The sequence below is a fragment of the Aptenodytes patagonicus genome, chromosome 19 (genome assembly GCF_965638725.1).
Source record: "Aptenodytes patagonicus chromosome 19, bAptPat1.pri.cur, whole genome shotgun sequence".
Classification (NCBI taxonomy): domain Eukaryota; kingdom Metazoa; phylum Chordata; class Aves; order Sphenisciformes; family Spheniscidae; genus Aptenodytes; species Aptenodytes patagonicus.
In genome coordinates, this window is record NC_134967.1 from 3,671,122 (window position 1) to 3,697,105 (window position 25,984).

The following is a 25,984-nucleotide window of genomic DNA, read 5'->3' on the forward strand; positions in this document are numbered from 1 at the left end:
CGGCGCGGGGGAGCTGAGGTCGCGGCGCCATGTCAGAGAAGGGAAAGCCGGGGCACCACGTGACCCGCCCGCCCCGGCCGGCCTTAAAGCGCCGCGGGATGGGGCCGCCCGCGATGCGCAGCGCCTAGCACCGCCGGCAGGTGAGCGGGGCCCCGGGAAGGGGGGCCCGATCCCTGCGCCCGCCGCCTGGGGAGCCCCCGCGGCGGGCCGAGCCGCGCTGCCGGGCCAGGCTGCCGCTGCCTCCCGGTCCGGTCTTGCCCGCCGGCTGCTTCGGGCCGAGCCGCGCTCCCGGCGGGTTCAGCTGAGGTGAAGGCGCGATCGGGCTGCAACTTGATCCCTGCCTGGCCCTGAGCCCGGCTGCGGCGCGGGGACCCCCCGGCAGCAGGGACCCTCCCGGCGCTGCTGGCGCCCCTTCTCCCCCGACAGCCCGCGGGGGTACCGGCCTCCCTCCCGGCCGTTTCCCACCGGCCTTTCCGTGGCCGTGCCGCTGCCCCATCAGCTGCTCCGCTGGCCAGGCAGTAGATCCGGCCGCGGGCCCCTGGTCTGCCCCGTCGGGCTGTCAGCCCGGTGCCGTGGCCCAGGACAGCAAGGCCCTGGACAAGTCCCTTGCAGGCGTGCGTGCCCCGCGTGAAGTGTACGTCTGTGCAGCCGAGTTTAGCTTGGGTGGTAAAACTAAGCTTAGGAGGACGCAGACCTCTGCGTGTGTGGGTGTCAGCTCAGGCCTGGAAGCAGTAAAAATACCCTACAGCGAAGCGAATAGGCACCACCAGCGTCGCATAAACACAACGGGCACATCCGCGCTGATCAGCATCAACGTGCTGGGCCACAGATCTTTGCTCTGAGCTCTGCAGCGTGGTAGAGACAGAGGAGCAGGAGTGCTGACCCAACGGAGCTGATGGGTGTTTAAGATTGTCTTATTTTGCAACTGGGTTTTTGTTTAGAAAATCTTTTTTTCTCTTTGTAATAACTGCAAGCTTCTGCCAGCAGATCTGTGATGCATCTGACGGTAAGGAAACTGTTCCAAATGCTGCTTGTAGACAAAGTTTAAGTAGGGCCTTTCTCCTGACTTTGTGGTTCAAGATTGCCAGTAAGATAAGGACCTTTCCTTAACAGCAAGTCTCATCCTATAGAGACATTAACATGTGAACCCTTCCCTTGTGGCGGGTGTTAAATCTCAAGTGGGAAAACAGAGGTCCTTTGATTTGCCTACGGTGCTGTGGCATGCTTGCTAGAAGCAAGATATTGGGAGTTGACCACACGTGATTTTGCACCGCTAGCTTGATCACCAACATATGCTTTGGGATAATTCTCCCAGATTAGTGCCACGTGGATGTCAGGCAAAGTCCTTTGAGAGAGCTTGGTCAGGGCTGTTACTGTGCACGCGGTTGCTTTTGCTTCACTTGTCAATAGGTCTTTGCTGCTGATTTCTACCATGACCCGCTGTGTTGGTACACAGGAGATCTAAGACTCCCAGTTCCTCTTGGCAGCAGAAGGCCTGTGCTCCTTTCTTGTATCTCCTGCCAGCTGGAGACATCCCCAGGTGGTAAAAGTAGACTTTCTCCCCCAAAGGGTTTTGCTTGATTGGCAGCTCAGTGTAAACAGTAGAAGATGAGTTCAAAGTCTTCTTGGATGACCTAAACCCACAGAGCTTATGATAAGGACAAAGTGTGCACTAGCTCGCACAACCATTTCCTCCAAAACAGGCTCCAGTGTTACGTAATGCTCAGACAACATGCTGCTTCCCAGTGAAAATTTTAAGTTTTGGCAGGTGCATAAGTGAATAACGCAGATCCAAATGTTATGGTAGCTCTTCTCTAATTATTTGTAATCACTACCTCATTTTAAAGGCATAGGGTGAAACACTTTTGGGAGCTAAGTGGAGTTGGGCATCCTAGACCCACTTGTACCACTGACTTGCAGTGCTGTTTTCCTTTCTGTGAAGCCAAGCAAGCACAGCTGATCCTGTTGCAAGGCAGGGAGAAGGGGATGGTCTCTGCTGACCTTATTTCCACGCAGCCACAATTGGTGCGGAAAGGAACATGAACAGCACATCTAGTAAAGGAAAGAGCTGAGTGTGTGCAGTGGTATTGGTGCAGGGACAGTTGTCTGTGGAGATGGTGTGTCTTGTGGAAGAAGGCTAATGGTTAGAAATGCAACTGTCTGATGCCAGCAAAGACAGAACAAAGGACAGTATTTGTGGGGATGGCCTGATGTCGTGGTTTAACCCCAGCCTTAACCCCAGTCAGCAACTAAGCACCACACAGCCGCTCACTTACTCTCCCCCCACACCCCCCGGTGGGATGGGAGAGAGAATCAGAAGAGCAAAAGTAAGGAAACTCATGGGTTGAGATAAGAACAGTTTAATACTTGAAATAAAATAATAATAATAACAATAATAAATTGTTATGGAAAGTAAAACAATGACAGAGAGAGGAACAAAACCCCAGGGGGGGGGGGAGGGAAACGACACACCAACAGGTGATGCAACCGCTCACCACCCACAGACTGATGCCCAGCAGCGATTGCTGCCCCCCGGCCAACTCCCCCCAGTTTATGTACTGAGCATGACATCATATGGTATGGAATGTCCCTTTGGCCAGTTTGGGTCAGCTGTCCTGGCTGTGCCCCCTCCCAGCTTCTTGTGCACCTCCTCACTGGCAGAGCATGGGAAGCTGAAAGGTCCTTGACTTAGTATAAACGCTGCTTAGCAACAACTAAAACATCGGTGTGTTATCAACATTATTCTCATGCTAAATCCAAAACACAGCACTGTACCAGCTACTGGGAAGAAAATTAACTCTATCCCACCCGAAACCAGGACACCTGATCAGAGGGGATTCCTCACTTTTTTCTGACATAGGAATAGTTTGTGCATTCTTGTGTACCTGCCCTATTAGCACTTGCTCTCCTACCTACACTGTAAAGAAGCGCTGCCGCTTGGGAACAAACAGAATGGAAACTCTGAAAATGGATACAGTCCAAGAAGCAGTTGTTGTAGAAAGAAAAAAAAAAAATCTGCTGGCATGTCCAGCCCAAGGCCACAAGATGAAAGAGGCCCTCACCTGATGCACGTGGGTATCACGGCTTGTTAAGTTGTAGTCAGGGCAAAAGTGATGTTGACCTGACTCAGAAGAGAGCCAAATTTGACCCAGCAGGCACAGAAGAGCTGCATCAAAGTGGCGTGAAGCCATCTGCTGTGTATTTCTCTCAGCGCTATCTAAACACATGCTTTTTATTGTGTTTTCACCAGATCCCCCACTACAGCTTATAGCGAGGGCTGGCAAGAGGAACTGCTTGATGATGATTAATGTTGGGTCTTGGCACAGGCTTCTTTTTCATCATCTGCTGACCACCCAGCTGTAACTGCTTCTTGCTGAGGTCTGTGTCCTGTCTTGTACCCACTGTGCTCCTTCTGTTCCCCTCCTCCAGAGAGCTCACCATGGTCAATGAGACCCAGCATACCTGCAGTGCCAGTTCCAGCTCCAAGTCTGATGGTGGGAGCAGTAGCGGGAGCGAGAGCTCCAAGGACAGTTCACGCTGCTCTACCCCTGTCCTCGATGCTGACCGTCATGAGCGACTGCGGGAGAAGATGCGCCGACGGCAGGACTCTGGAGACAAGTGGTTCTCCTTGGAGTTCTTCCCTCCACGCACAGCCAATGCTGCTGTCAATCTCATCTCCAGGTGAGGGCTGCAGGGTGGGAGAGGGGAGAGATGAAGTGTCTTTGGTGGAGGGCTGGGAAATAGCTAATGAGGCAGGCTCTGCCCCATGCTCTGTCTCCCCTTCCAGGTGACGAAGCAGGTAGTGGGGCTGTGCTTTCCTGCTGAGGAAGGTAATGGACACCAGGTAACTTGTCTTCCTTGGAGGTCCTGAAGAGTTAAGTGCCATGGTGGGGTTACTGAGGGGGCCAGACTGTTTCCCCTCTCCCATGCTCTGTGAAGATGGAGCAACCCCACTGTCATGCTCTGGGGCTGAAGCAGAGTGCTGGGGGACAACAGAGCAGGAAAGTACCTATTAAAAGCAGAAAATATTACTTGATGGGCAGTGTGTCAAAGTCTCTGGAACAGAGACTCCCACTTGCTTTCAGAATCATCCAGCCACTATGGTTTGTGCCTCTGTATTACTGAGGACTACAGTTTTAGCCTCTGAGAGAGGTGTCCCCTATCTCCATGCTAAATGAAAGGTGATAGTTCTCAGCAGAGCTAAAGGTTATCCTGGAGCCCAGTGGGGAGCCACAGGAGCCACCATGTACTCACCTGGAGGAGAAGAGGGAGTTTCATAACTTTTTGTAACTGCTATATGCCAGGGCCAGGTTTACTTTAAACAGAAGGGCCTGTTCCAACCCAGAGCAGGAGAGAGACAATTTAGGGGAGCCTTTGTCTCTTCTGTTAGGCACACTTGGGAACACAACAGAGATCTGGTCCATCTTTTCATATTTGTGGCCTCTACAGTTAAAGCTGGGAACAGGGGTTTGCAGCATAGTCTCCCATCTCAAAAGGAATGGGATTTGCATTGCTGTCTATCAGAAGGCATATCAGTCTAATAGAGCATGCTGTGAGGAAGTTTATTCTACAGAGAACACTTAAGTTGCCTCTTCTTCAAAGAGACTGTAAGCTCTTCCTCATACAGCCTTAAAGGATGACTTTCCTTATTTACATTGGCCACTTGCTAAACTCCTAGTTCAACACTTTTCTTGGTCTCTCCTGCTGCTGTCATCCAAGCTCTCTCTGTCTGTTGCTGGCATTCCAGCAGCGAGCAAGATATCCCAGGCATAGAGAGGAGAGCTGTCTACCTGGTAGGCTAACGCAGCTCTAAAATCCACAGGTTTGACCGCATGGGAGCAGGTGGTCCACTCTTCGTTGATGTGACGTGGCACCCTGCAGGGGACCCAGGATCTGACAAGGAAACCTCTTCCATGATTATTGCCAACACTGCAGTCAACTACTGTGGCCTGGAGACCATCCTGCACATGACATGCTGCAATCAGACCAAGGATGAAATCACAGGGCATCTGCAGAAGGCCAAGCGGCTCGGGTTGAAGAACATCATGGCATTGCGTGGAGGTGAATCCTTTTGTCCTATGATGCGTAGGGCTGAGGCTGTATTGCTATTGCATTCAATTCCAGGGTAAAAGTGGAGAAATAAGATTTAGAGGCTCCTTCCACTACAGGAATTAAATGTTGAGACTGCATTTCACCTGATCCTCTTGTTAGCAGTCCCTCCAGCTCAAGGGTAGACAAAAGCAATCCATGGGTAAAACTGCAAACTTGGGGATTTCATCTTTGTCTTCCTTTTGATAGCAGGAGGTTTTTACAGAACTAGCAGATCTGAGTCCAGCAAACAGTTGGAGAAAGCTGTGGATTTGTTCTCTTTTCAGATCCTGTTGGTGAGGAATGGGAGGAAGAAGTAGATGGTTTCAACTATGCTGTTGACCTGGTTAAGCACATTCGCAATGAATTTGATGATTACTTTGACATCTGTGTGGCAGGTAAATGTCTTTCACTGCAGAGTATGGGGTAGGGTCTGAGATAGGGAAGTCAGCTCAGCAGTCCCTCTCTGGACCTGGGCTGTAAGTGACAGTACGATCAGATTGGCTACTTTCTAATTTCTAGTGTGTTATCCCGACCACCAGGGTTTCACTTTTTTCCCCCCCTCCCTCCTCCCCAAAGGCTACCCTAAAGGTCATCCTGAAGCAGAGAGCTATGAGGCAGACCTGAGGTACCTGAAGGAGAAGGTCTTTGCTGGGGCAGACTTCATCATCACACAGCTTTTCTTCCGATCAGAAACCTTTCTCAAGTTCATGAAGGACTGTCAAGCCATTGGCATCACCTGCCCCATTATTCCTGGCATCTTCCCCATACAGGTGAAATCCAGTAATTCTGGTTTGGGGAGGGAATAAGGATCCATGATATTAGGTGTTTGTGGGTCAGGGCCTGAGAGAAGTCTGTAAATATCCTCCATAAAATTTGTGGGAAGTGAGGGTGCTAAACATAAATCTGTAGGTGGTTTGTCAAATTAAACTCTTAGGCATGTAACAATAAGCTTAAAAGGTTTTCTGTGCCCATATGGCAAAAAGGGATATAAAGGACAATGGTCTACCAGTCCTAAGGCGTTACTCATCACTGTCAGCATGCTGGGCTCAGGCAACGAGTAAAGAAATGGGAAGAAATCACCTGCAGTGACGTGACCATGACTGCGTTACCATCCTAGAGATGGGGCCTAGGAGTAGCATCCAGGAGCCCCAATTCTAAATCTCCTGCCACAAAACCGAGATCAAGTACCTGTGTTACTGGGATGTCAGAAAAGGGCCTTGGAAAAATGAAAATCCCCTGCATCCTCATCCAGGGTTACCACTCCCTGCGCCAGCTGGTGAAGCTCTCCAAGTTGGAAGTGCCTCAAGAAATCAAAGATGTGATTGAACCCATCAAGGACAATGATGCAGCTATCCGGAACTATGGGGTGGAGCTGGCAGTGTCCATGTGCCGGGAGCTGTTGGATAGTGGCATGGTGCACGGGCTCCATTTTTACACCCTCAATCGGGAAGTGGCTACTACCGAAGTCCTTAAGCGCCTGGGCATATGGAAGGAGGACCCCAGGTGAGCAGAATATGCTGGCTTCTGTTAGTTCCTCTTTCACATACATCCATCCCATCTACTGAAGGTTCAAGCAATGGATGGGTTGGCACTTCTCCTCTGCTGCTTTTTTTTTTTTTAAGCACCTTTCTGCATTTAGAAGTTCACCCTTCCTGCAGGTCTCTGACAAAAGCTGGGAGGAATAGAGGGGACAGCTGAAGGAGGAATTTGTTTTAGTCAAGTGGCTTTAAAGTAGCCTATCCTGGAACTTTAAAAACCTAAACTCTTAGAGCTGCCACTTGGAAGAAACATGTTTTTTGAGGTCGGTCACAACCCCTCTTACAGGCTAGGTGCTATGTAGGCTCCCGCTGTGGATTTCTGGGGTTCTTCTGCAGCTGATAAAGGGAATGTGGGACTTCTCTCCGAGTCCACAGGCTTCAGCACAGACAAGAGAAAGCAAAGGAAAATGGATAGCTGTTTTTTCTTCTTGTTAAAAATAGCTTCACACAGTGCTTTTCCCTTACCTCATCCAATTTCAGGTGTCAGTCCTGTACTTAACCATTTAATAGACACCTACTGAGCATCCTGTGACGGAACTGAGCGGGAAAAGATTTTCCATAAAGGAAGAATAGTTTTCTGTCCTACGTCTTGACAAATAGAACTCTTCTCAGCCCCTGTTACTTGCTCTCCCCAGAGGCAAAATTCTCCAGGGGAAGGGCTTCCAGCCTCTAGTGGAAAGTCAGCAGAGGAACTGTGTTAACATCTGCTCCTCCCATGCAGGCGGCCTCTGCCCTGGGCAGTCAGCGCTCACCCCAAGAGAAGAGTTGAAGATGTTCGGCCAATCTTCTGGGCCTCTAGGCCAAAGAGTTACATCTATCGAACTCAAGAATGGGACGATTTCCCCAATGGCCGATGGTAAGCTGTCAGCCTGCAGTGGCAGTGAGGTAGAGGTGTGGTATGAAAGCCGGCTCCACAGTTGGTCTCTGTCGTTAGTGGGTGTCCTGGGCACACTTTGGGCTTGACAGAACAGGTGACTTCTTAACAAAGTGGTCCCCAGTTGCTTGGATTTGAATGAGGTGAAGAGAACGGCACCAAGATGTTAAGGCTTTTGGTCTCTAGGTGGATTTTGTTGGATACTTCTCTTCCTGGATGGCTGTCTTCCTGCATCACCAAATCAGCTCGTCTTCCTCAGTGGCCTGTTAATCCTGTGTCTGCTCCCCTTACAGGGGTAACTCCTCCTCTCCAGCCTTTGGGGAACTGAAGGACTATTACCTCTTCTACCTGAAGAGCAAGTCTCCCCGGGAGGAGCTCCTGAAAATGTGGGGAGAAGAGCTGACTGGTGAGGAGAGCGTCTTTGAGGTGTTCACCTGTTACATCACTGGAGAACCCAACAAGAACGGGCACAAGGTGAGTGATGGCCCAGGAAGGGATGGTCAGTGTAGCACAGACAGTAGCACGTATTTCCTCTTGCTCCTGGTACCACATTGTTCTTCTAAACAAGAATTGGCACTTCCCTATCCAAAAGGACTTGCTGAGACAGTGGCTGAAGGGAATCCAGCAGCCAGAGCTAGGGCTCAACATAAAAGGAAAGCTGCTACAGTATGACAGGACCAGTACCAACAGACTTCAGCAGTCATTCTTAGAGTTGAGGATATCCTGCCCCTTGAACCAAACCTGGGAATTCTCTCCTGAAGCAGGTGTGTTTGAGACCATTGGGGCACTTCTGAGTTCCTTCAACATCCAGATGGTAACCAAAGGGTTGTTACATCCATTGTGAGCCATCCTTTCTCCTCACGGTAGGTTACGTGTATGCCTTGGAACGATGACCCTCTTGCTACTGAAACCAACCTTCTGAAGGAGCAGCTGGAGAAGGTTAACAGACGAGGAATCCTGACCATCAACTCCCAGCCAAACATCAATGGCAAACCGTCCACAGACCCCATTGTAGGCTGGGGGCCCAGTGGGGGTTATGTTTTCCAAAAGGTACTGCACTGCTCTGGGCTAGGCAGCAAAGAATTATGACCCAGTTTGGTCTCTGTTAGGTAGGAAGGTCCTAGGCTTTCACCCGGATAATCCTTCTGCCTGCTCCTTATCTTAATGCCTTCTTGCTGAGATGAGGCAAAGCTCCTTTGGTGTCTTAAGAGACAGAGTATGTCATCTCTGTGGCTTACTTCATAGCTGTTTTCCCCCACCTCAAAACATCTACTAGAGCTGCTTGTTTTACTCTCAGCAAGTAATTATTGGTAACTTCTTTATAGAGCAGGGCTATGAAGTTTTAGGTGCAAACACGTGCCTGCCCACTGCATCGGATCCCCATTCAGCAATGCAGGAAGCGCCTAGGTTTTTCATAAAATGGGAATCAATGAGGTAGAATCTCTACCACCCAGCTTCTCACGGTAATAACTGGGCATTTAAAAATTCCTCTATCTGTCCTTCTCTAAGGCAGAGTTCTCCACCAATTGCCCCCACCCCACAGCACTACTGCTGTGCTGTTCAGACAGCTGCCAGGTTCCTTCTCTGGCCTGCAAGCAGGCTTATCTGCCATGCCTGCCTCCTACCGTCATGCATTTTCAGGCCCTAGAGCCTTGCCACTAATGGCTGTGATAGGAATCTCCCATCAAGGTAAATGCCAAGCAAGTGGCTCATAGTGGGAAACAAAGCAGCCCTGTTCAAAAGGGATCCAAACCGCTAAAGCCATGAGACCAGCAGATGGCAAATGCAGTTATGTTTTCAAAGGGAAAAAAATCCCCCGAGGTGAGGGGAAATCCATCATCTGACACAATAGCCAGGAAATGGGGGAAGGGGAAGCAGTTGTTGGGAGCAGCCAAGCACAGAGCAGCAGTAGATGGAGCAAGTACAGTTAGGTTGTATAAGCACACAGGGAGACCTGAACAAAAGATGAGGACAGGGAATGGTAGGGTGCTTGAGAGAGCCCAGCTGAGACCCCTGACTTTGCTCCCACCAGACTAGGCTGCCTTGGCAGAACACTGCTGTTCATAGGCTACCATGTAGAATAGAGGTCAAGCTCAGGCCTCTTCCAAGCACTCTGCTCTGTCTGGCACAGACTGCTTCCTAGGCACAGCAGTTGTGGTTAACACTGTCCGGAGCTTATTCCGGCCTGTCTGCTTACATGGGTGCAAAACGGGAAGCTTGTAGCTTTCCTGAGCTGGCTGCTCCTGGCCTGTTACACCTCTGCTGTCACCAATTATTTCTGCCCCCCCCAGCTCTCTTACTAATTTGCTCTGCCCTTTGCTCAAGCCTCCTCTGTAGTACATGTTTCTGGGAATGGACATACAAGTCTTAGACTGCCTGGTTTCCAAGCAGCCCAGACTCTACAACTGTCTTCTTGGTTGCCTGTATTTGTCCCAGCCCTGCCATGAGTTAAGGCTCTCATTCTCTTTCCCCTTCCCCATCCCTCCCTGTAGGCATACCTAGAGTTCTTCACCTCCAGTGAGATCGTCACGGCACTGCTCAAAGTGCTGAAGAAGTACGAGTTGCGAGTGAACTACCACATTGTCAATGTCAAGGTAGGCTGTTGTTTACAGGACATTTTCCTTTCACCACCTTGGGAGAGAGGCAAATATCAAAGATTCAGATGTCACTATGAACAAAGTGGGACACGAAGGGTGATGAAGAGAAGGGAAAGTGAAGCAAGTCAGCTGTGATGTGCAGCAACTGTCTGATCTCTTAACAAGGAGAGGGTAAATGCACTTGTTCCAACTCACTCAATCCCTCCTCCAGCAGTTGCTTCAGAAAGGTTTTGCTTCCTTTGGCAGGGCCAGAATATCACCAATGCTCCAGATCTGCAACCCAATGCTGTCACCTGGGGCATCTTCCCGGGCAGAGAGATCATCCAGCCCACTGTAGTGGATCCTGTAAGCTTCCTCTCCTGGAAGGTGAGTCCTCCCTCCTGCTGGATACATTGCTGTGGTGCCCTGGAAGTTCGGAGTGTCTGCTTTGTTTTTAGTCTGTGACACTTCTCGCAATTGAGTACTGTTGTGATATTAGCTTGCAGAGGTCCAGATACTGCTCCTCCTGCTCTCTCCGTGTAAGGAGAACTTTGCTCCGGCAAGAGCTCTTCACAGACACCAAGTGCCCAGTAACAGGAGGCTTGGGAGCTACCACTGTTACTGTACTGGCCCCCAGAGCTCTGGGCAGCAGCTCTCCCTCCCCTCTTACACGCACAGGGGCAGCATTGAGCCATTTTACTGCAAACGTGTCTCCATTCAGCTCTGAACAGTTGTGTACAGGGCACTTCCCACTGACTGGAAAGCACGAGGCTCCTTGCTCAGCTCTTGCAATTTTTCCTGAGAAGAAACAGGCCACAGGCTGGCTAGGCATGTGTGACACCGGTGGTCCTAAACGAGGTAGTATGAAAATGCAGCTCTCTAACATGTGCATTACACCACTACACTTTTTTTTTCCCCCTTGGCAGGATGAGGCCTTTGCACTGTGGATCGAGCAATGGGCCAAGCTCTATGAAGAGGAGTCACCCTCTCGCATGATCATCCAGTACATCCATGACAACTACTACTTGGTCAACCTGGTGGACAATGACTTCCCACTTGAAAACTGCCTCTGGCAGGTTGTGGATGATACTTTTGAGCTGTTGAACTCTCCGACTCAGCAGTGAAAACTCCTCTTATAATCCCTTACTTCCTCCTTCCGTCCACTGACTGCGGGGAGAGAAAAAGCAGCTCCTGTGCTGATGGTGGACCACACACTCCTAAACCCAGTGACCAGGCTAGCTCTCCGATCTACCCACACTACATGCTCTTCTATCCCCAACACAAAGGCTCCCTCACCCCTTCTCACTGAACAACAGCCAGAACTACCTGAACCTCTGAGCTGAGGCTCTAGCCTGAGCTTGAAGGTCAGCTCTGCAGGATGAAGAGGTGCTAATCATGGCTATGTTGATTACAGTAACAGGAGAACTCTTGTGCATCAACGGTGATAAAGCTCAGTGGGATTCTGGTAACTTTCTCGTGCCAGAAATGCTGCCTTGGGGGCAGAAACACTCCTGTCAGCAGTGCCTAAGCAAGGAGACATTTCAGCAGTTGCTAACCCTGAAAAGAAGCTCAAGTTGCACTCCTAAGATGTATTTCTTCATATCTGATCATATCAGGCTCTCTTTTGCACTCACTCCAGAAGAAGGTTCAAATTTTCTCCCTAACTTTTCTCCTTTTGTTATATTTCCCATTTTCTTTTTAATAGGAAAACGTGAATTTCACTTCTGGATGAAACTGAGTAGGAATCACACTGTTTCTTAGATTAAGTACAATAAAATACACAAATACAAATGTCTCCTGTACTAGGCCATACTCTTGGTAAGTAGCAAAGACTCATGTTGTTTGCAAACTAATCAGCCTGGCACAAGAGAAAGTTTTAAGAAAACCCATTGTTTATGGGGCAGTTCTGCCTTCACTTTCAACACATGCCCTAAGTAAAGTATGGACAAAGCTCCATGGTAGGGCAAAGAAAGCCTAAATCCTAGAATTTCCCAAAAGCAACCAGCTACAACCTTTGGCTCAGTTCTGCAAGGTCACAGGAGTTGTGGTGGTCCTTTTCCAGTGCCCGTAGGGAAAGATAGCCTATCTTTCCTGACCTAATGACTCTTAACAGCCTTAGGCCCCACAGCATTGAAATAAGGGGTTGGGGGAGCTATGGAGGCTGCTTTGTGTACTTAACAATCCTGCAAAGCTACCACAGGCTAGGAAAAGAAGACCCTGGGGGAAATCCCAGTGGGATTTCAAGATCCCTGCCACGCTGTGAGCATCTCTTTCAAACAAGCAAGGAAGAAAAGCCTTTTCCAGATTCTTCAGACCCTCTCATTACAGCTGTCTGAGGCTGGGCTCATATATCCAGGGTAATTACAGGGCATCAATCACAGAAGCAAGTAATGGGAAGGTTGGGGGTCAGACACGCCTGTCTTGCCTCAGCAAAGCTTTTGGTGCTCAGCTGTTCCCAGCAGGTTTCTTCATCCCTAGCCCATTCAGCACAGAAAGGAACCAGCAGGAAGCAGTCAAGAGGTTGGCCACCCACTGAAAGGCTTAATGAAGAGCTGATGGACCTACACAGGGGGAGGAGGTGGGAGCCATGTGAGAATCCCCCCCCAGGGGAAAAGCCAAATCTAAAAATAACGACCTGTGTTTGCAGCTACCAAGGACAGTCCAGACTTTGGAATCAACAGGATGTAGCGTTTGCACAGGCAGAGTCCTGCTCACCTCTTTAAGACTGATGTATTTGCTTACTCCCCTGCGTGACACTAAACTCCGGTCCAGGAAAAAACACAGAGTAAAGGGAGAGCCTATAAGGTGGTTTTTTGACCTTTAATCAGAAGTCCAGCAAAATCAGGGTCCAGAGGAGAAGGGAATGCAACCTCACAACAAAAGGGAATAACTCCTCAATTTGTGCCTCTAGGGAGGTAGGATATCAGTCCTTTAAAGAGGACCTTTCACTAGGTACCATCTCTTCCTGGTTGTCCTTTGGCTATCATGCTTCTGGCCTGCAGCACTGCTTTTATTGCATGAGCAGAGTGTTCACTTTCTTGATTGCGCAGGACCAGCTCTTTGTTGTGACAGCCAGCTGTATCCTCCATGTGTCCTGAAATGAGCAGCAGCTGCAGGCAGGCCCCCACCTTTCAGCAGCCTTTGTCCTTGAGCTGGAATGCTGTTAGCTGGCGCCACCTTCCAAAGGCCTTAAATAGTAAAGTGGACAAGTCAAATACTCAGGTTACCCTTGAGGAGTTGCAGCCACCCTCACAGTACCCGTAAACAAAGCTTTTCCTCTAGCAATGGCTAGGCCAACTGCCTCACCATTCACTCAGAGCCCTTCCCTGCCTCCCCTATGTTCCTGTAGCCAGTAAGTGAAGTGCAGAGTACAAATCAATGTGAGAAAAGGAAGACCAATGCCCCCTCTGCTCTCTAATTTCAGTACTTGCTCACATCTTGTTAAAGGAGGACCTAGTCCTGCATGGATCCTTGGGAGGCAGGCAGAGGAACAAACTGGCTGTTTGAGCTCTAAGGCTTTGCCTGCTCACTCAAATTTATAGCAATTTGCCTGCCCCTGGGTGTAAGTCAGCGCCGTCCTCCTGCACCAACGTGGAGCCTGTTTCTTCCCTGAGTGGGCCCTTGAGAGGCAGGGGATTAGTGGATTAACATCTCAGATAACAGTGGGGAAGGGGGCACACATCAGGGAAATCAACTGCTGACACAAAGCTTTGAAAAACACCCAAAGATGAACCCATATAAAGCTGGAAGCTATTTCTCTTTGTTATGGGCAAGTCCCTTTTCCCTAAGCAAGTGCTTTGTGCAGAGAGACATACAGGGAATACCAGTTGTCCCTTTGGGGTGCTTTTTGGTTCACTGAGGTCCAAAGAATTAAAGCAGTCATAAATGCTTACCTGAGATAATAGGCTCCTGGCTTCCTCCTCCGAAAACTTCTGCACCACGCAGCTTTGCAAATGTCGTCGTCTCCACACCCTCCAGGCCTTTTCTATCAGCCGCTGCTGGTCCTGCCAGGAAAAGAGGCAGTGCACAGATTAGTTGGGCTCTGGCAGGCAAACTACCTCACTTCCCTCCAGTCCCACCTTGCTTCCAGTTGCTTTCCCCTCTTGAATGACTTTGCATTGGTAACAAACAAAGCTGACTACTAACAAAATTCTTGCCGAACTACTGTCTCCTGCAAATATTGTGGCTAATTATGTCACAGTACCCTGGGGAAAGGACAGTGCCCCATCAGTACTCCAGCACAGCTCCTCAGTGACTATGGATGTGCTCGCTATAGATGCATCATCTTGTCCCACGGGCAGGTCAGAGCACATCTCACACAGCTAATGCCCAGGAAGCCAGACAGAACATGGGTCTGTTCCACAGATGGCTAAGGCCTGAGCAGAAGGGGAGGCCAAATGACAGCCCTCTTGGTAGGCTGGGGACACCAGAGGGATGTATCAGGAACACAGACAAGGACACAGATTGTAATACTTGCTGTGAACTTTTTGCACAGGCTACAGACAATCTATACAAATCACCCTGCTTCAGCTTCCCATCTGTAAGATGGGGCAAAGCACAACTAAATATGTGGATATGCCAGTCTGCCATGCTGGCATTTCAAAGAGAAAGATGGAAAAAGTAGCCACAGCAGCAAACCAGGGTTTCTGGTGCACTCTGGTTCTTGTTAAATCCCCAAGTCTCATCTCCCTGGATGTATGCGAGGCTGCAAGCAGAGCAGGCTTGCCCAGTAACACCTATCACTGCCACCCTGGTGGCAGTACCAGACACTCACCAACACCTGAGCCAGTATCACTGCCCTGCTGGCTTCCTTCCACTGATGCCATCCCCTTGCCAGACAGCGCAGTCTCCTGTCACGCTGGCACCGGCGAATTATCACCGTGTGATGCCACCACCTCACATACTTCCTCCTATAGGCAAGAGGGGAAAATAAACTTTATCAGCCCAACAGCCCTACAAGGGAGTCCTTCCCTGATGGCAGCAACAAGAGGAAGCCCAGAGCCCTCCACTCCACTTACCCAAGCCACTTCTCATCCCACCCTTCCAAGTCCACCTCTGTTTTGTTCTCCTGGATCCTTGCGTGTGCAGGAGAGGGTCCTACCACACCAGGTCTCTCTACCAGATGAGGGACCAGCAGCCTTTCAGCCCTGTTTTGACTTCTGTAGATCACTAGCCAGTGGCGAATGGCACTGGGAAAAAGCCCAAGAGGGGCAGCTGGTGCTGAAGCCTTTACTCTGCCTCTTCTGCTTTCTAGGAAAGAAAAGAGGAATCACACAGGAGCTAACCTCGGAGCTAGAGAGGGAGAGATCAGAGCTGCCATGAGCCCTTAGTCCTTTGGCTCCTGAACACAGAAGCAACCCACAGTCAGAGTTCAACTGCCGTGATCAGCTACTCCACAGAGGAATCCCAGTCATCCGGCTGGCAAACACCACTCCCCTTCCCTCCTCACGCACACTCCCCACATGGCCCCATGAAAGGAAGAGAGGAGGGGGCATCTTCTTACTCATGGACCAAGACAGAGACATCTTCCTGCTCTTCCTAGCACCTATCAGGGTACTGCACTGCCGTGAGCACTGGGAAAAGGCAGCTGCTTTTGTCCAGTAGTTGCAGGCCTGCAAACAGAAATAACACAGCTGCAGCCAAGACTAAACACAATGCGCACAGACAGCACACACACAAGCTAGCCTTAGAGATACATTTATGTTCATACCCCTGCAGGTAGTTTAATGTGCTAGACCCCAGGCTGGAAACTGCACAGATGAGATCCCAGCAGGACTGACTCAGCCCTTCCAAATCAATCGACCTCTTTGTGGTTTGCTAGCTGTGAGTCTTTTGAAAAAAGCTGCAACTCTGACAGCTCGCTCTGCTCTATGGGGACAGTGATTATCCCATCTCATCTTTGAGCAGAGAGGAAGGAGTGCTCATCTCTCTGGTCAAAATGTCCCCATTCCTTATTGCTGTGCTCCAGATGGTTGCTGCAATCAGTGCCAGATTACGGTGATGAAGTGTGCACAGCCTGTAAAGAACTTAAAGGCAGGGACTAAGCAGTCACAAGTCAAACCAGGTTTTTATACCAGCCTTGTCACTGTATCTCAGTGCCTAGTGACCCAACTGAGGTCTTCACAAGAAAACAGGCAGTTAAGAATAACTGTCTCATAGGGACATTCATCTTTTCTTACCTGTTTTACGGCAGCCACAGATCCTAGGCGCAGGGCTTGCTGTCCTCTTGAGGCCAACCGCCAGCGGTGACAGGCTTTACCCTGAGAGGTTCCCTGCCACTTGTGGTTTCTCTCTCCCAGCACCCGCTGTTCAGCTCTCAAGAATTTCACCCTCCACTCAGTAAAGCTCACAACTAGGAGATGGTGCTCTCTGACCCTTTTAAAACAAGAGAGGGCTTCGTGCTGCCTCAGTCTACAAGCAGTGACCTGGGCCCAGGTAACTAGGCACCTGAAAAACAATACCAGCGTAGAAAAGCAGTAAATGCCTAAAGTCACATTTCCATGTCAGCACTGAACAGGCTATAGACCAAATTCCACCTTCTCACCCCACCCTGCAGTGTCACACATAAGTAGTCAAAGCAAGTGAAAGAGCATTCAACAAGAAAAAAGGCTGTTCCTATTATTCCTCTGTGATCAACATTTATATATCTTTCTCCGTGTTACTTATATTTCCAGTGCCTTGTCCTTGGGAGGTGTTAAGTTCAGACTCCTCACTACAGTTTCTTTCTGCTGAAGACTTGCCCTCGTTTTACTTCAGATTCCCAGCACTGTTACCTCTCAACTCCTCAAAGCCCAGGAGTATGTCTGGCCTTCTGGCCATTTTAGCATTTCCTCCTCTTCAAAGGCCTCTGCAAACTGAATGCAATGTTATACTATGTTCTTCCTTTGCCTACAAAACAAATGCTTTTCCTAGGCTACCCTGCCACTACACATAGTGGATCCCTCAAAAAAATAAAGGAATTGAATTAGTCAGTTTTCAATCTTTCTCTGTGCCAGCAGTTGATCTTTAGGACGATGCTTGAGGAAGGCTTATCCTTATGGGATGAGAATAAAACTGCTAAAATCTCCTTCAGCATGGAACCCAGCAGACTCCTTAAGTCTGCTTGCTGCAGAACCAGGCTGGATTTAAGACAGCCCTTGTTGTCAAGATTCAGATTTTAATTTTTTTCTTGGCTGTCACAAACTAAGGGCCTGTGTACATGGGATGTACAACTAGAATAATACAGCATCTTTATGGAGACAATTTTATTAAAAAAAAAAAAAAATCAATGTTTACAGGAGTTACTATTAACAGCACTGTAAATCTGCACCCACAATAATCTCTCTGTATCTTGCAGGCTGATGCACAGGAGGCCAGTCTTCCTCTGCTACCCCAGAAGCCAATCTGCTTTTAACTCCTGGCTTGTCCTTTTGGTTCCTTGTTCCACTTGGACTTTCATTATGCAAATCACCCCACGGCACCATAGGGCAGAGGTGTAAATATCCTCTGCCTGGCAGGCTTCTCTGAAGATCAAGAGAATCTATTGCAGGTTATCCTAGCATGAAAAATGCCCCCCTCAGAAGAGACAGGGCTCAGCCTGTACCATATCCAGGTGAGAAATTAGAAGCACTCTCTCATCAAAGGAGAACTCAGAAGGAAGATTAATGGTGGAGAGACACTCTACAGGAAGGAGCAACATTAAGGACTTCTCTCAAACGCACTTCCCACTAGGGTGCCACCACACAGATTGATTTGCAGAAGAAAATGCAATTGGGTGGGGTGAGTGCAGAGCCCAAGCATCACAGCCACTAAGGTTTTACTGGGTTTTTAGTTGCTCTTTCCTCTGCAGATCTTTGTCTCCTCTCAGCCTGAACCTGCAATTCAAAAGGAAATCTGCTAGGGCCAAACCTGCACTTCTCATGCCTTAAATGAATCCTTGGCATAAATAATCTTACTCATTCTTATCCTCCTGAATTATCTCAAAGAGAATGAACTGAACAATTCCTGGTTCACTGCAGCTGGACACTTTGCTGTGTTTCAGGCAGACAGTAGCCTTACACAACATAAACCACAAACAAAACAGATTTCAATGAGAAGGCTACTGAACAACAGCTAAGAGAGAAAAGAAGTTGTTAATGATTGGCAGCAGACACCTTGCTCTTCAAATTAAATTCTTGTGTTTTCAGGATCTGCACCATAACGTAAGACTCCAAAACATACTACAGCTTCACCTATAGTGTAACTAACACTGAGATGAATTGAATATCATGGTTCTCCCTTCACAGGCTTTACTGAACATTGCTTTTCTGCAGGAATATATTCCACTCAATTTTTCACATTAGTTTAAATTAAAATCAACACGCTGTGTCCAGAATCTAAAAGATTCAGGTTTGTAAACATCAGATCTCTGTAAGACCTCTGCCCAATATTCCTTTCAGCAAATACTGAATAGTTCCAGTGGAAACAAGGCTTTCACTTTTTTAAACTACACAAATTTGTTTGCATCTCTCTTGCTTAGTTTACAAATACCACACTGCGTAACTAAGACTGAACAGAAGTTCCGGAAAGAAAAGAAGTTTTGAATGAGAAGAACGAGATGGGGAGCGTGAGGCTATGGTAGCAGACCCTTTAATGTAGGAGCACCCCCAGGGAAGCACTCCTACAGAAGCTCCATTTACACACAAGTTAGCTGTACTTTCAAACCCAAACTGGTCTGAATAACACTGGATTTTCTGCTACATAAATTGCCCTTCACTCAAAGCTTCCCTCGGAAATGCTTTGAGGGCAGGAAACAAACCTGTGCAGCAGAAGACGTTCCCAGAATAAAGCAGCATATTTCTGCTTCTTTGTTTGGCAATACCATGTCTGCAGGACCAACCTCTTCTTCTCCTGGCAGCTGTGCTGAGCCCATTCCTGCTGCAGCTCTCTCACAGCACGTTTCCCTGTGAGAGAACACAAGAGCTTGCTGAGCTGAGCCCAACGATTTTTTTTTCCATCGCAGAGTCCAGACAAGAGCAGAGAATACATCTGCTGCAAATACCAAATGGGACCAGACTTCCTAAGATTTCCTGTCCTCTCTTTAGCAGCTGAAGTGACTTTTTAATTCACCTTGCAGTTTTTTGTCTGCAAGCCAGTCAGACCTCCTTTTTTTTTTCCCCTGCCCTCCCCCAAGCAAGGGATCACAGATCATTGCCACTCTCATCTGCAAGGCAGTTTTCCATCAAAAATTGGGAGTGTTCCTTCCCTGGCAGAGTGTTAAGTACTTAGCACTTAAAGCACTTGGAATCCCGTAAGGGACAGGATCAGGATTGTAAAGCAGCCCCAAAAGTTACACCCTGCTCCCACTGAAGCAAAGCCTGACTGTTGGGTCTGAGGAGACATGTTCAAGCTTGGAATCCTGCATCTGAACTCCATTTAACTCCCCAGCTGCTAAAATGCACTGCTTCAACACCCCTTTGGTAGTGCAGGTAAGGCGAGATCCACCCCTTTTCCAATCAGCTGCCAAAGGAGCATCTCCCCTAGCATAAAGCACTACAAAACAGCAGGGCATGTGTCCTGCTAGTAACCACAAGAAGGCAGTGACACAGGCACTTACTGACCCCTGGGCTAGCGTGTGCCATTCCAGAGGAGCAGTGCACAGAGTTACAACTAGAAGCGGGACTTTCTCCATCCCAACCATTCCCACAGCATCCCGCTCCTACAGACACAAGTTCTGCTGTAGGAAGTTGGTAACTCACTTTGCCAGCAAGAATGCCAACGCCACAGAGCATCAGCAGTTGTCTGGTGAATGTGACACCTGAATCTCCGGTCAGCTTCCACTTTCTGGGCCAGTCTCTTCTTCCACAGGCTGAAAACCATCTTGCAGCAATGAACTCGATGTTTTAGGGCTGCTGCTGCTTTTCGGTTCTTTTTTTCCACAACCCAGTGGTGCCAGCTGAGAAAAGCTCTGAGAAAGACAAAGGTTGTTGGACCAACTGTAAGAACAACTCACACAGATTCACACCCTTGTAACTGAAACTTTAACAATAAACATACACATGGATGGAGGGAGTTTAGGAAATACATGTGATCTGTTAACATCCTTTCCCCATTAAATGTCAGGGGAAATGATGGACAGGGCAAGTTGTTGTGAGTAAGGTGTTCTGTCCTGGCTGTGCCAAGCCTGTTGTTCTCTTCAACTTCCGATTGAGTAAAGAGTAAGGCCAGTTCAGTGGATAGGAATTTACCAGGGCTTATTATCAGCAGTGCTGAGCTTGCTCTAATTTGTGAGGCATCCCATCAAACCAGAAATGATTGTGTTCAAATATAATAATTTTGAAGCAGAAAAAAAAAAAGGGGGGGGGGGGGGCTGCAAAACTCCCACTGAAGACAGAAAAAGATAGCTAGAGGAAGAAATTTTTTTTTTTTTTTTTTTTTTTTTTAAAAAGCAAGTATAGAGCTTCAAAACAGACAGCTTTAGGAAACTTCTGGAAAGCACAATACCTACCGAGATAGCTGAATGAGCCTGCAGTACTGCTGGGCCTTTACAAGTTGCTGAGTCCGAGCTGACCAGACAATGAAGTGCCTCTGCAGGCAGCATTTCTCTGCTTGGTGCCAGCAACTCTTCACCTCCTTGTCAGAACTGCAGTCCTGTAATCCAGAAAAGCAAAAAAGGGCCTTGAACTGCTGCTGTAAGACAGTCACTCCATGCAGCTCAGCCCCTTCTCCTTGCTGCTGTGACTTCTATGATTGCCTAACTCCCTGTTGCTAACCCCCACACACCACATGAACACCCAGACATGAGTCTAACACATCCCTTTTAAATCCTTGACACATAGCCAATTTCCAACTCAGCTGGCAAATGGTAGGGAAGAGTTACCCTGAGAAATGCCTCAATCTCCCAAACCTTCTGTCTGAGAAAGAAGACAGAAGAACAAAGAGAACAGCAGTGAGACCTTCCATATGCTGATACTGAAACCCAAAGGCTCTTTGCTAAATTGGGCTATGCAGAAAACACTTGTACATTTACATGCATCACACCGCTTTTCAGCCTTACCTCTTTCCACGTAGAGTAACTGGTGAGAGGCTGGACATTATTGTCTAGACTCTGCAGTGCCAAAGACTGAAACTGACCTCCCACAAACCAATTTCTGCTGCAAGATAAAAGTGTCAGGGGAAAAGGGAAAGAAAAAAAGAGGATGAAGTATCCGGAAGGATGCTGTGAGATGACATGAGGAGCTAGCCAGAAGGAAGGAATTCAGCCAGACCAAACAAGGGGCCACATCCCAAGCAACCAGTCTGCAACTCACCCAGATCCAGTACTCCGTGGAGGAAAGGAGGCCTGCAAGTACAGCTCCCCACCCAGCTCAGCTGACAGCTCTGCGCATTGGTGTAGTTGCAGGAAAGAACTGTAATAAGGCATGTGTGTGACATCCTCAGCAGTCAGAACGGAGGAGAAGCTCTGCTGGCTGCTGTCACTAAAACTGTGTTCCTGCAGGTATGGAGGGAAGAACATGCTGTGAGGTAACTGTACTCGCAATGGAATCACTTAGCTAACAGTTCCGACCGTGCCATTTATTCCTGTTTTCGGCAAAGATTCAGTGAAACCCAGGATGCATCCACAGGAGCTGCAGGCTAGCAAGTACAGCTCTGGAGTGCAAACATATCAGTGATGGGAAAGTTATTTCTATACTAGTTATTTCTATACTGAATAGTTATACAGTTATTTCTATACTGAGAAAAGGGGAAACAGGCATATACACTTTCTCAGTAATGAAGCTCTTTGTACCTCATCCCTTCCACCTTGCAGCCACAAACAGGAGCAAGTGCACAAGAGAACCTCACGAGCTCAGCACCTCCCCATATCACTAAATGATGAACTAGGAAGGGCACAGAGAGAAGTGACTATGATTTCTGATTACATTTAAACTCCAGGACCCTACAGGCTCAGTGCTCTTCAGGCCTAAAAACTAAGCACAGGTTGCTGATGACAGTATCATGTTGAAGCAGAAATTTGCCCCTGAAAAATCCCAGCAATTTAATACCTCAGGGCAGTCTGGATGAATCAAGACCTCCTCACCTTTTCCAAAGAGCTTTGAGAGGCCAGGGTAGCTGGAGCACTGCTGTCAAAGCCGGAAGATGTTGAGAGGTCCTCAGAAAACAGCATGGCAAGAGGTTCTTCATAGACAGTCCTGTGCAAGTGCTTAGGATTTTGTTCAATTGTCTTCAGCATGAGACACTTTTGGTGCCATAATTTCAGAGCTTTTCTGAGTCTACACTGCTCCAAAGCCTGAGAGAAAGAACTGAGACAGAATATATTGTGATGGCAAAGTGACTGAAAAGGGATACCAGAGGTAGACACTAGTACAGACATGATGGATGATAGATGGTAAAAGGGGTTCTTCCAGAAGGACCAGAAAGCCAACTGGACACTACTAATGAGGGCAGGGCTCCAGGAACTGGCTCTTCTTCACTCACTCAGCTCTGTGATGTTCGCTCAGCCTTGCTTTCCACAGCAGATATACTCTCTGGAGCTTCACCTTTTGGCAGAAGTCATCAAGAGAGTAGCCCGTTTTCTCAGGAAACCATCTCTCTACAGTCCACAATGGCTGATCTTCATGCCTCTTTGTCGCAGTCTTGTCAGCTATGGAGCTTCTAACTGGTCCTTAACCAGTTACAGAGTGACAAGAGACAATGTTTGTCAGAAGGCATCCTTAAGAAACTCAGCCCAGCCCAGCCCTCACATTGCTTCTTTCCAGCAAGGTTTAAGACTTTCTGCTAGGTTTATGAAGTGGAGCAACAAATCTCCCTGTAGCTTCACTGACATCCAGAACAACTAGTCCTTTACCCACCCTGCTTTGTTAATACCATGTATCATCTGAGCCTCTCTGTTATCAGGCTGTTTTCAGCTGTTTTTCACCATACAAGAGGAGGAAGGAGCCTAAGCACCTCTAAATCTTAGATTCTGCACAGACCCCAAGCTGCTCACCATAATGCTGCCTCCACTGTAGGAGGAAGAAGTTCACCATTGCCTGCTTATCACCTTCTCTGACCTGCAGCATCTGAACCCACTGCTGGAAGTGTTTCCTCAGCGACACTGCTCTGAGACGGAACACATTGCACCTGTAAAGCGCCTTCTGCTCAACAGTCTCCTTCCATGCACTGAGGCAGCTGAGAAAACCAAAAGAAAATAAAACCACATAGAAAACCATGTGAAGAGGGTACACGCTTGCGTCTCCTCCTGCGACTGGGTTTAGGTCAGGAAAGACAGACAGAAGCTGTCATCTTCTGAGCTTCTATTTGTTTATTTCATAAAAAAGCCACTGTCCTGCTTAGAGCACAGCAGCATGGTGGGTGTTCTCAGGTTTGGTGTTTCAGGACATCAGAGGTCAGAACCAAAAAGCTTTGGCAGTGCACAGGAGGCAAGTCATAACGTCTCTGGCCACAGTAGTTCCTTTTCCTGTTTCTATCTCTACTTTCATCTTTATTAACTCCTAAAACAAAAGAATAGATGGCTTTAAGATGGAACAACACATCACTGTCTGGGTTGGCTCTGTCATTCCTTGGACTTTCACAGTGAACAGACTTTTCACGTGAAAAATAGACCTCATCAACTTACCGAAAGACTAAGTTTCTCTGGATCCGAGTTGTCAGTGCTAAAATCTGTTCCATTTCCAAGCACCGGGAACGCCACACCCAGAAAATGTGTCGTAGCTGCTTCTTTTCCAGTAGAGCACGGGCTTCCAAAAGCCTGGCTTCCTCTTTGCTCAGCAGCTCCTTCTGCAGGCGCCACAGTCTGAAAGCTGCTGTGTTGCAGGGCAGGAAGAGATTGACAGGAAGAAAAATAACTTAGGACTTCAAACAACTTAGTGTCACACAGCAAACACCCCCTGGCTGAACTCCAGCTGTCTGAGAAAGGGCACTTAAGAGAGACAGCTCATATTGTTGGAGCAACAGCATCTGCTGCACCTGAATTAATACAAAGAACAAGGCAAAAAGTGTATGACATGGCGAGTGGGCCACCCTCCACCATCACAGATACTGGCCCAGCTATTTGCAGGATCAGGTTCTGAAAGAGTCCAGTCAAAGCAACAACTAGACACAAATCAAGAAACATGGTGAAACAGTGATTACCTCCAAGCTGTTCCAAGGCTATGGAATGTGTGCTTACCAGCTAGCCGTCTCATATCTCTGATTGCTTGAGCTCTCCAGCAGAACTCATCTCCTCTCTGACTACGATGAAGCTGTGTCCACAGTCCTCCCTCTACCCTGAAAGAGTCACAAGCATGCTTTAACATCCATCTGTCCAAAGAGGCACTCAGGGAACAGAATCCAGAGCCTTCCTTCTCCCTAGGTAGCTCTCTCTTTTTGTCTGGACTTGTTCTTCTGCCTTGAGAATCAGAAGGCACAACAAAAGGGTTTTTTCTGACACCTCTACTGTCCTGCTAGAGACTGTAGTATTGCCTCACTCCAATCTCATTTACGCCTGTATCACATATGCAGGGGATAGCCGAACTCAAGAAATAGTACACGAGTATTTCTGTCAGACACTCAAATCAGACTGAAAACACTAGTGCACAGAAGCTCTGGAATAGGATTGTTTAGTTCTTAAAACTAAGTTACTAATTCTTGCAGTGCTTATCTGCAGCAATACATCCAAGGACCTGGAAACAAGTTTCCTACCATTTGAGAAAAATTTCTCCCCGTGTTTGTAAACCTCCACTTGTCCAAGATAACAGAAAGAATGCTCTCAGCTTACCTACAAGCCTGCTCAGCTTCCTTTGAGTATCCTACTGTAAGCTGGGGCTGAGCTGAAGTTGTCATAGTTGCTAATCTTCCTACTCCAAAAAACCCCACTGCTGAACTTTGGGTATAAGAATATGGCTCAGGCTGCGGAGCTTGCTTCTTGCTCTGTTTTGCCACAGCTTCCTTCCACTGAAGGAGAAAACACATGATTAGAACAAACTTCAGGCAGAGTATCAGGGTCCACATCACTGAATTTCACACAGGGTACCCCTTCCTCCTCCCTATCCAGATAGGATTTCTGCCTTCTCTGACTGCACAACAGGAAACTCATGGCACTACTTCTACTGTCCCTAGCCCATCCTCACCCTGCGGAAGCTGACAGCTAGCAGAGCCGAGGCGTGTCTCTGCTGGGCTACCTCCAGCTGCATCCTCCTCTGGTGCACAGCCCACTGCAAAGCACCAAGGCCCTTCCGAAGCAGTTGCTGTCTGTAAAGCTGCCTGGCTGCAGCCCTTTTCCAGAGGATGTGTCCCCTCCAGGCTTGGAAACACCTAGTTAGCATTTGTCTGTCACACAAGTGCTGGAAACTTAAAGAGAAAAACCAAAAGTGAGCTCCAGTTAACAGAAAGGAAAGTTAAGCACAGCCAGGAGGTGGCAATCAGAGTTCAGCCATCAAGCTGAAAAGAGGTATTTCAAATCATTCTTTCTAAAGAGGGAAAAACCTGCAGCCTCACACCAAATTAAGGTATCACTGTTGCTAAATTGGTAGCAATCTCACACACATCTTATCCACAGGTCACAAATTTGAATCTCATCCCATGGATAAACCCAGTTCTTGATCTTCGCTAACTATGCAGTGAGCATGCTGGAATTTGCTGCACTGAAAAGTAGCATACATGGTACCAATGCTTTTTCATTGCTAGTAACAACCAAGGTTGAATTTAGAAGCTGGAATTTAAAAGATAGAGAAATTATTTTTTAGAGCATGCTCCATTCTAGATGGCAACCCTTTGAAAAGAAATGGATGCAGCCCCTGAGCCAACCATGGCAGAATAATGTAGGTTAAGTCCTAAAACCAAACATTCCCAGGAACATGGCTCCTTTGCCACTTTCCAGCAGTTTTTCTCCCATTAACTACCAGCACACTCACACATAAACACAGAATCTTTTTACCTTTGCTCATTCACCTTCAATAACCAGAAGC

The 25,984-nt window shown here is 48.1% G+C and overlaps 2 protein-coding genes across 7 annotated transcripts; one reads left to right on the top strand and one right to left on the bottom strand.

The window, feature by feature from the left end:
* Positions 1-35: 35 nt before the first annotated feature.
* On the top strand, positions 36-11,872 carry MTHFR (methylenetetrahydrofolate reductase). Of its 5 annotated transcripts, none has more exons than XM_076356095.1 (12): positions 36-140; positions 3,430-3,681; positions 4,823-5,061; positions 5,376-5,486; positions 5,668-5,861; positions 6,344-6,594; positions 7,351-7,485; positions 7,797-7,977; positions 8,371-8,553; positions 9,996-10,097; positions 10,347-10,466; positions 11,006-11,872. In XM_076356095.1, the coding sequence occupies exons 2-12, from the start codon at positions 3,440-3,442 to the stop codon at positions 11,201-11,203; spliced, it is 1,956 nt and encodes a 651-aa protein (XP_076212210.1). In that variant the 5' UTR covers positions 36-140; positions 3,430-3,439; the 3' UTR covers positions 11,204-11,872. The 5 variants fall into 5 exon arrangements, with proteins under 5 accessions (XP_076212210.1, XP_076212212.1, XP_076212211.1 ...); XM_076356096.1 differs by lacking the exon at positions 36-140 and adding an exon at positions 947-1,006; XM_076356098.1 differs by lacking the exon at positions 36-140 and adding an exon at positions 3,788-3,844 and having other exon boundaries at positions 3,600-3,681.
* A 1,008-nt stretch (positions 11,873-12,880) lies between these two features.
* Positions 12,881-23,228, bottom strand: C19H1orf167 (chromosome 19 C1orf167 homolog). 2 transcript variants are annotated; one of them, XM_076356283.1, is made up of 14 exons: positions 23,026-23,228; positions 22,515-22,701; positions 22,117-22,339; positions 21,347-21,528; positions 21,094-21,187; positions 20,545-20,687; positions 19,796-20,004; positions 18,856-19,000; positions 16,259-16,526; positions 15,583-15,691; positions 15,098-15,329; positions 14,854-14,989; positions 13,973-14,083; positions 12,881-13,267 (listed from the first exon to the last, which is right to left on the bottom strand). In XM_076356283.1, exons 1-14 carry the CDS (start codon positions 23,096-23,098, stop codon positions 13,211-13,213), a joined length of 2,169 nt encoding a protein of 722 aa, XP_076212398.1. In that variant the 5' UTR covers positions 23,099-23,228; the 3' UTR covers positions 12,881-13,210. The 2 variants fall into 2 exon arrangements, with proteins under 2 accessions (XP_076212398.1, XP_076212397.1); XM_076356282.1 differs by having other exon boundaries at positions 21,094-21,190.
* Between the last annotated feature and the right edge of the window lie 2,756 nt (positions 23,229-25,984).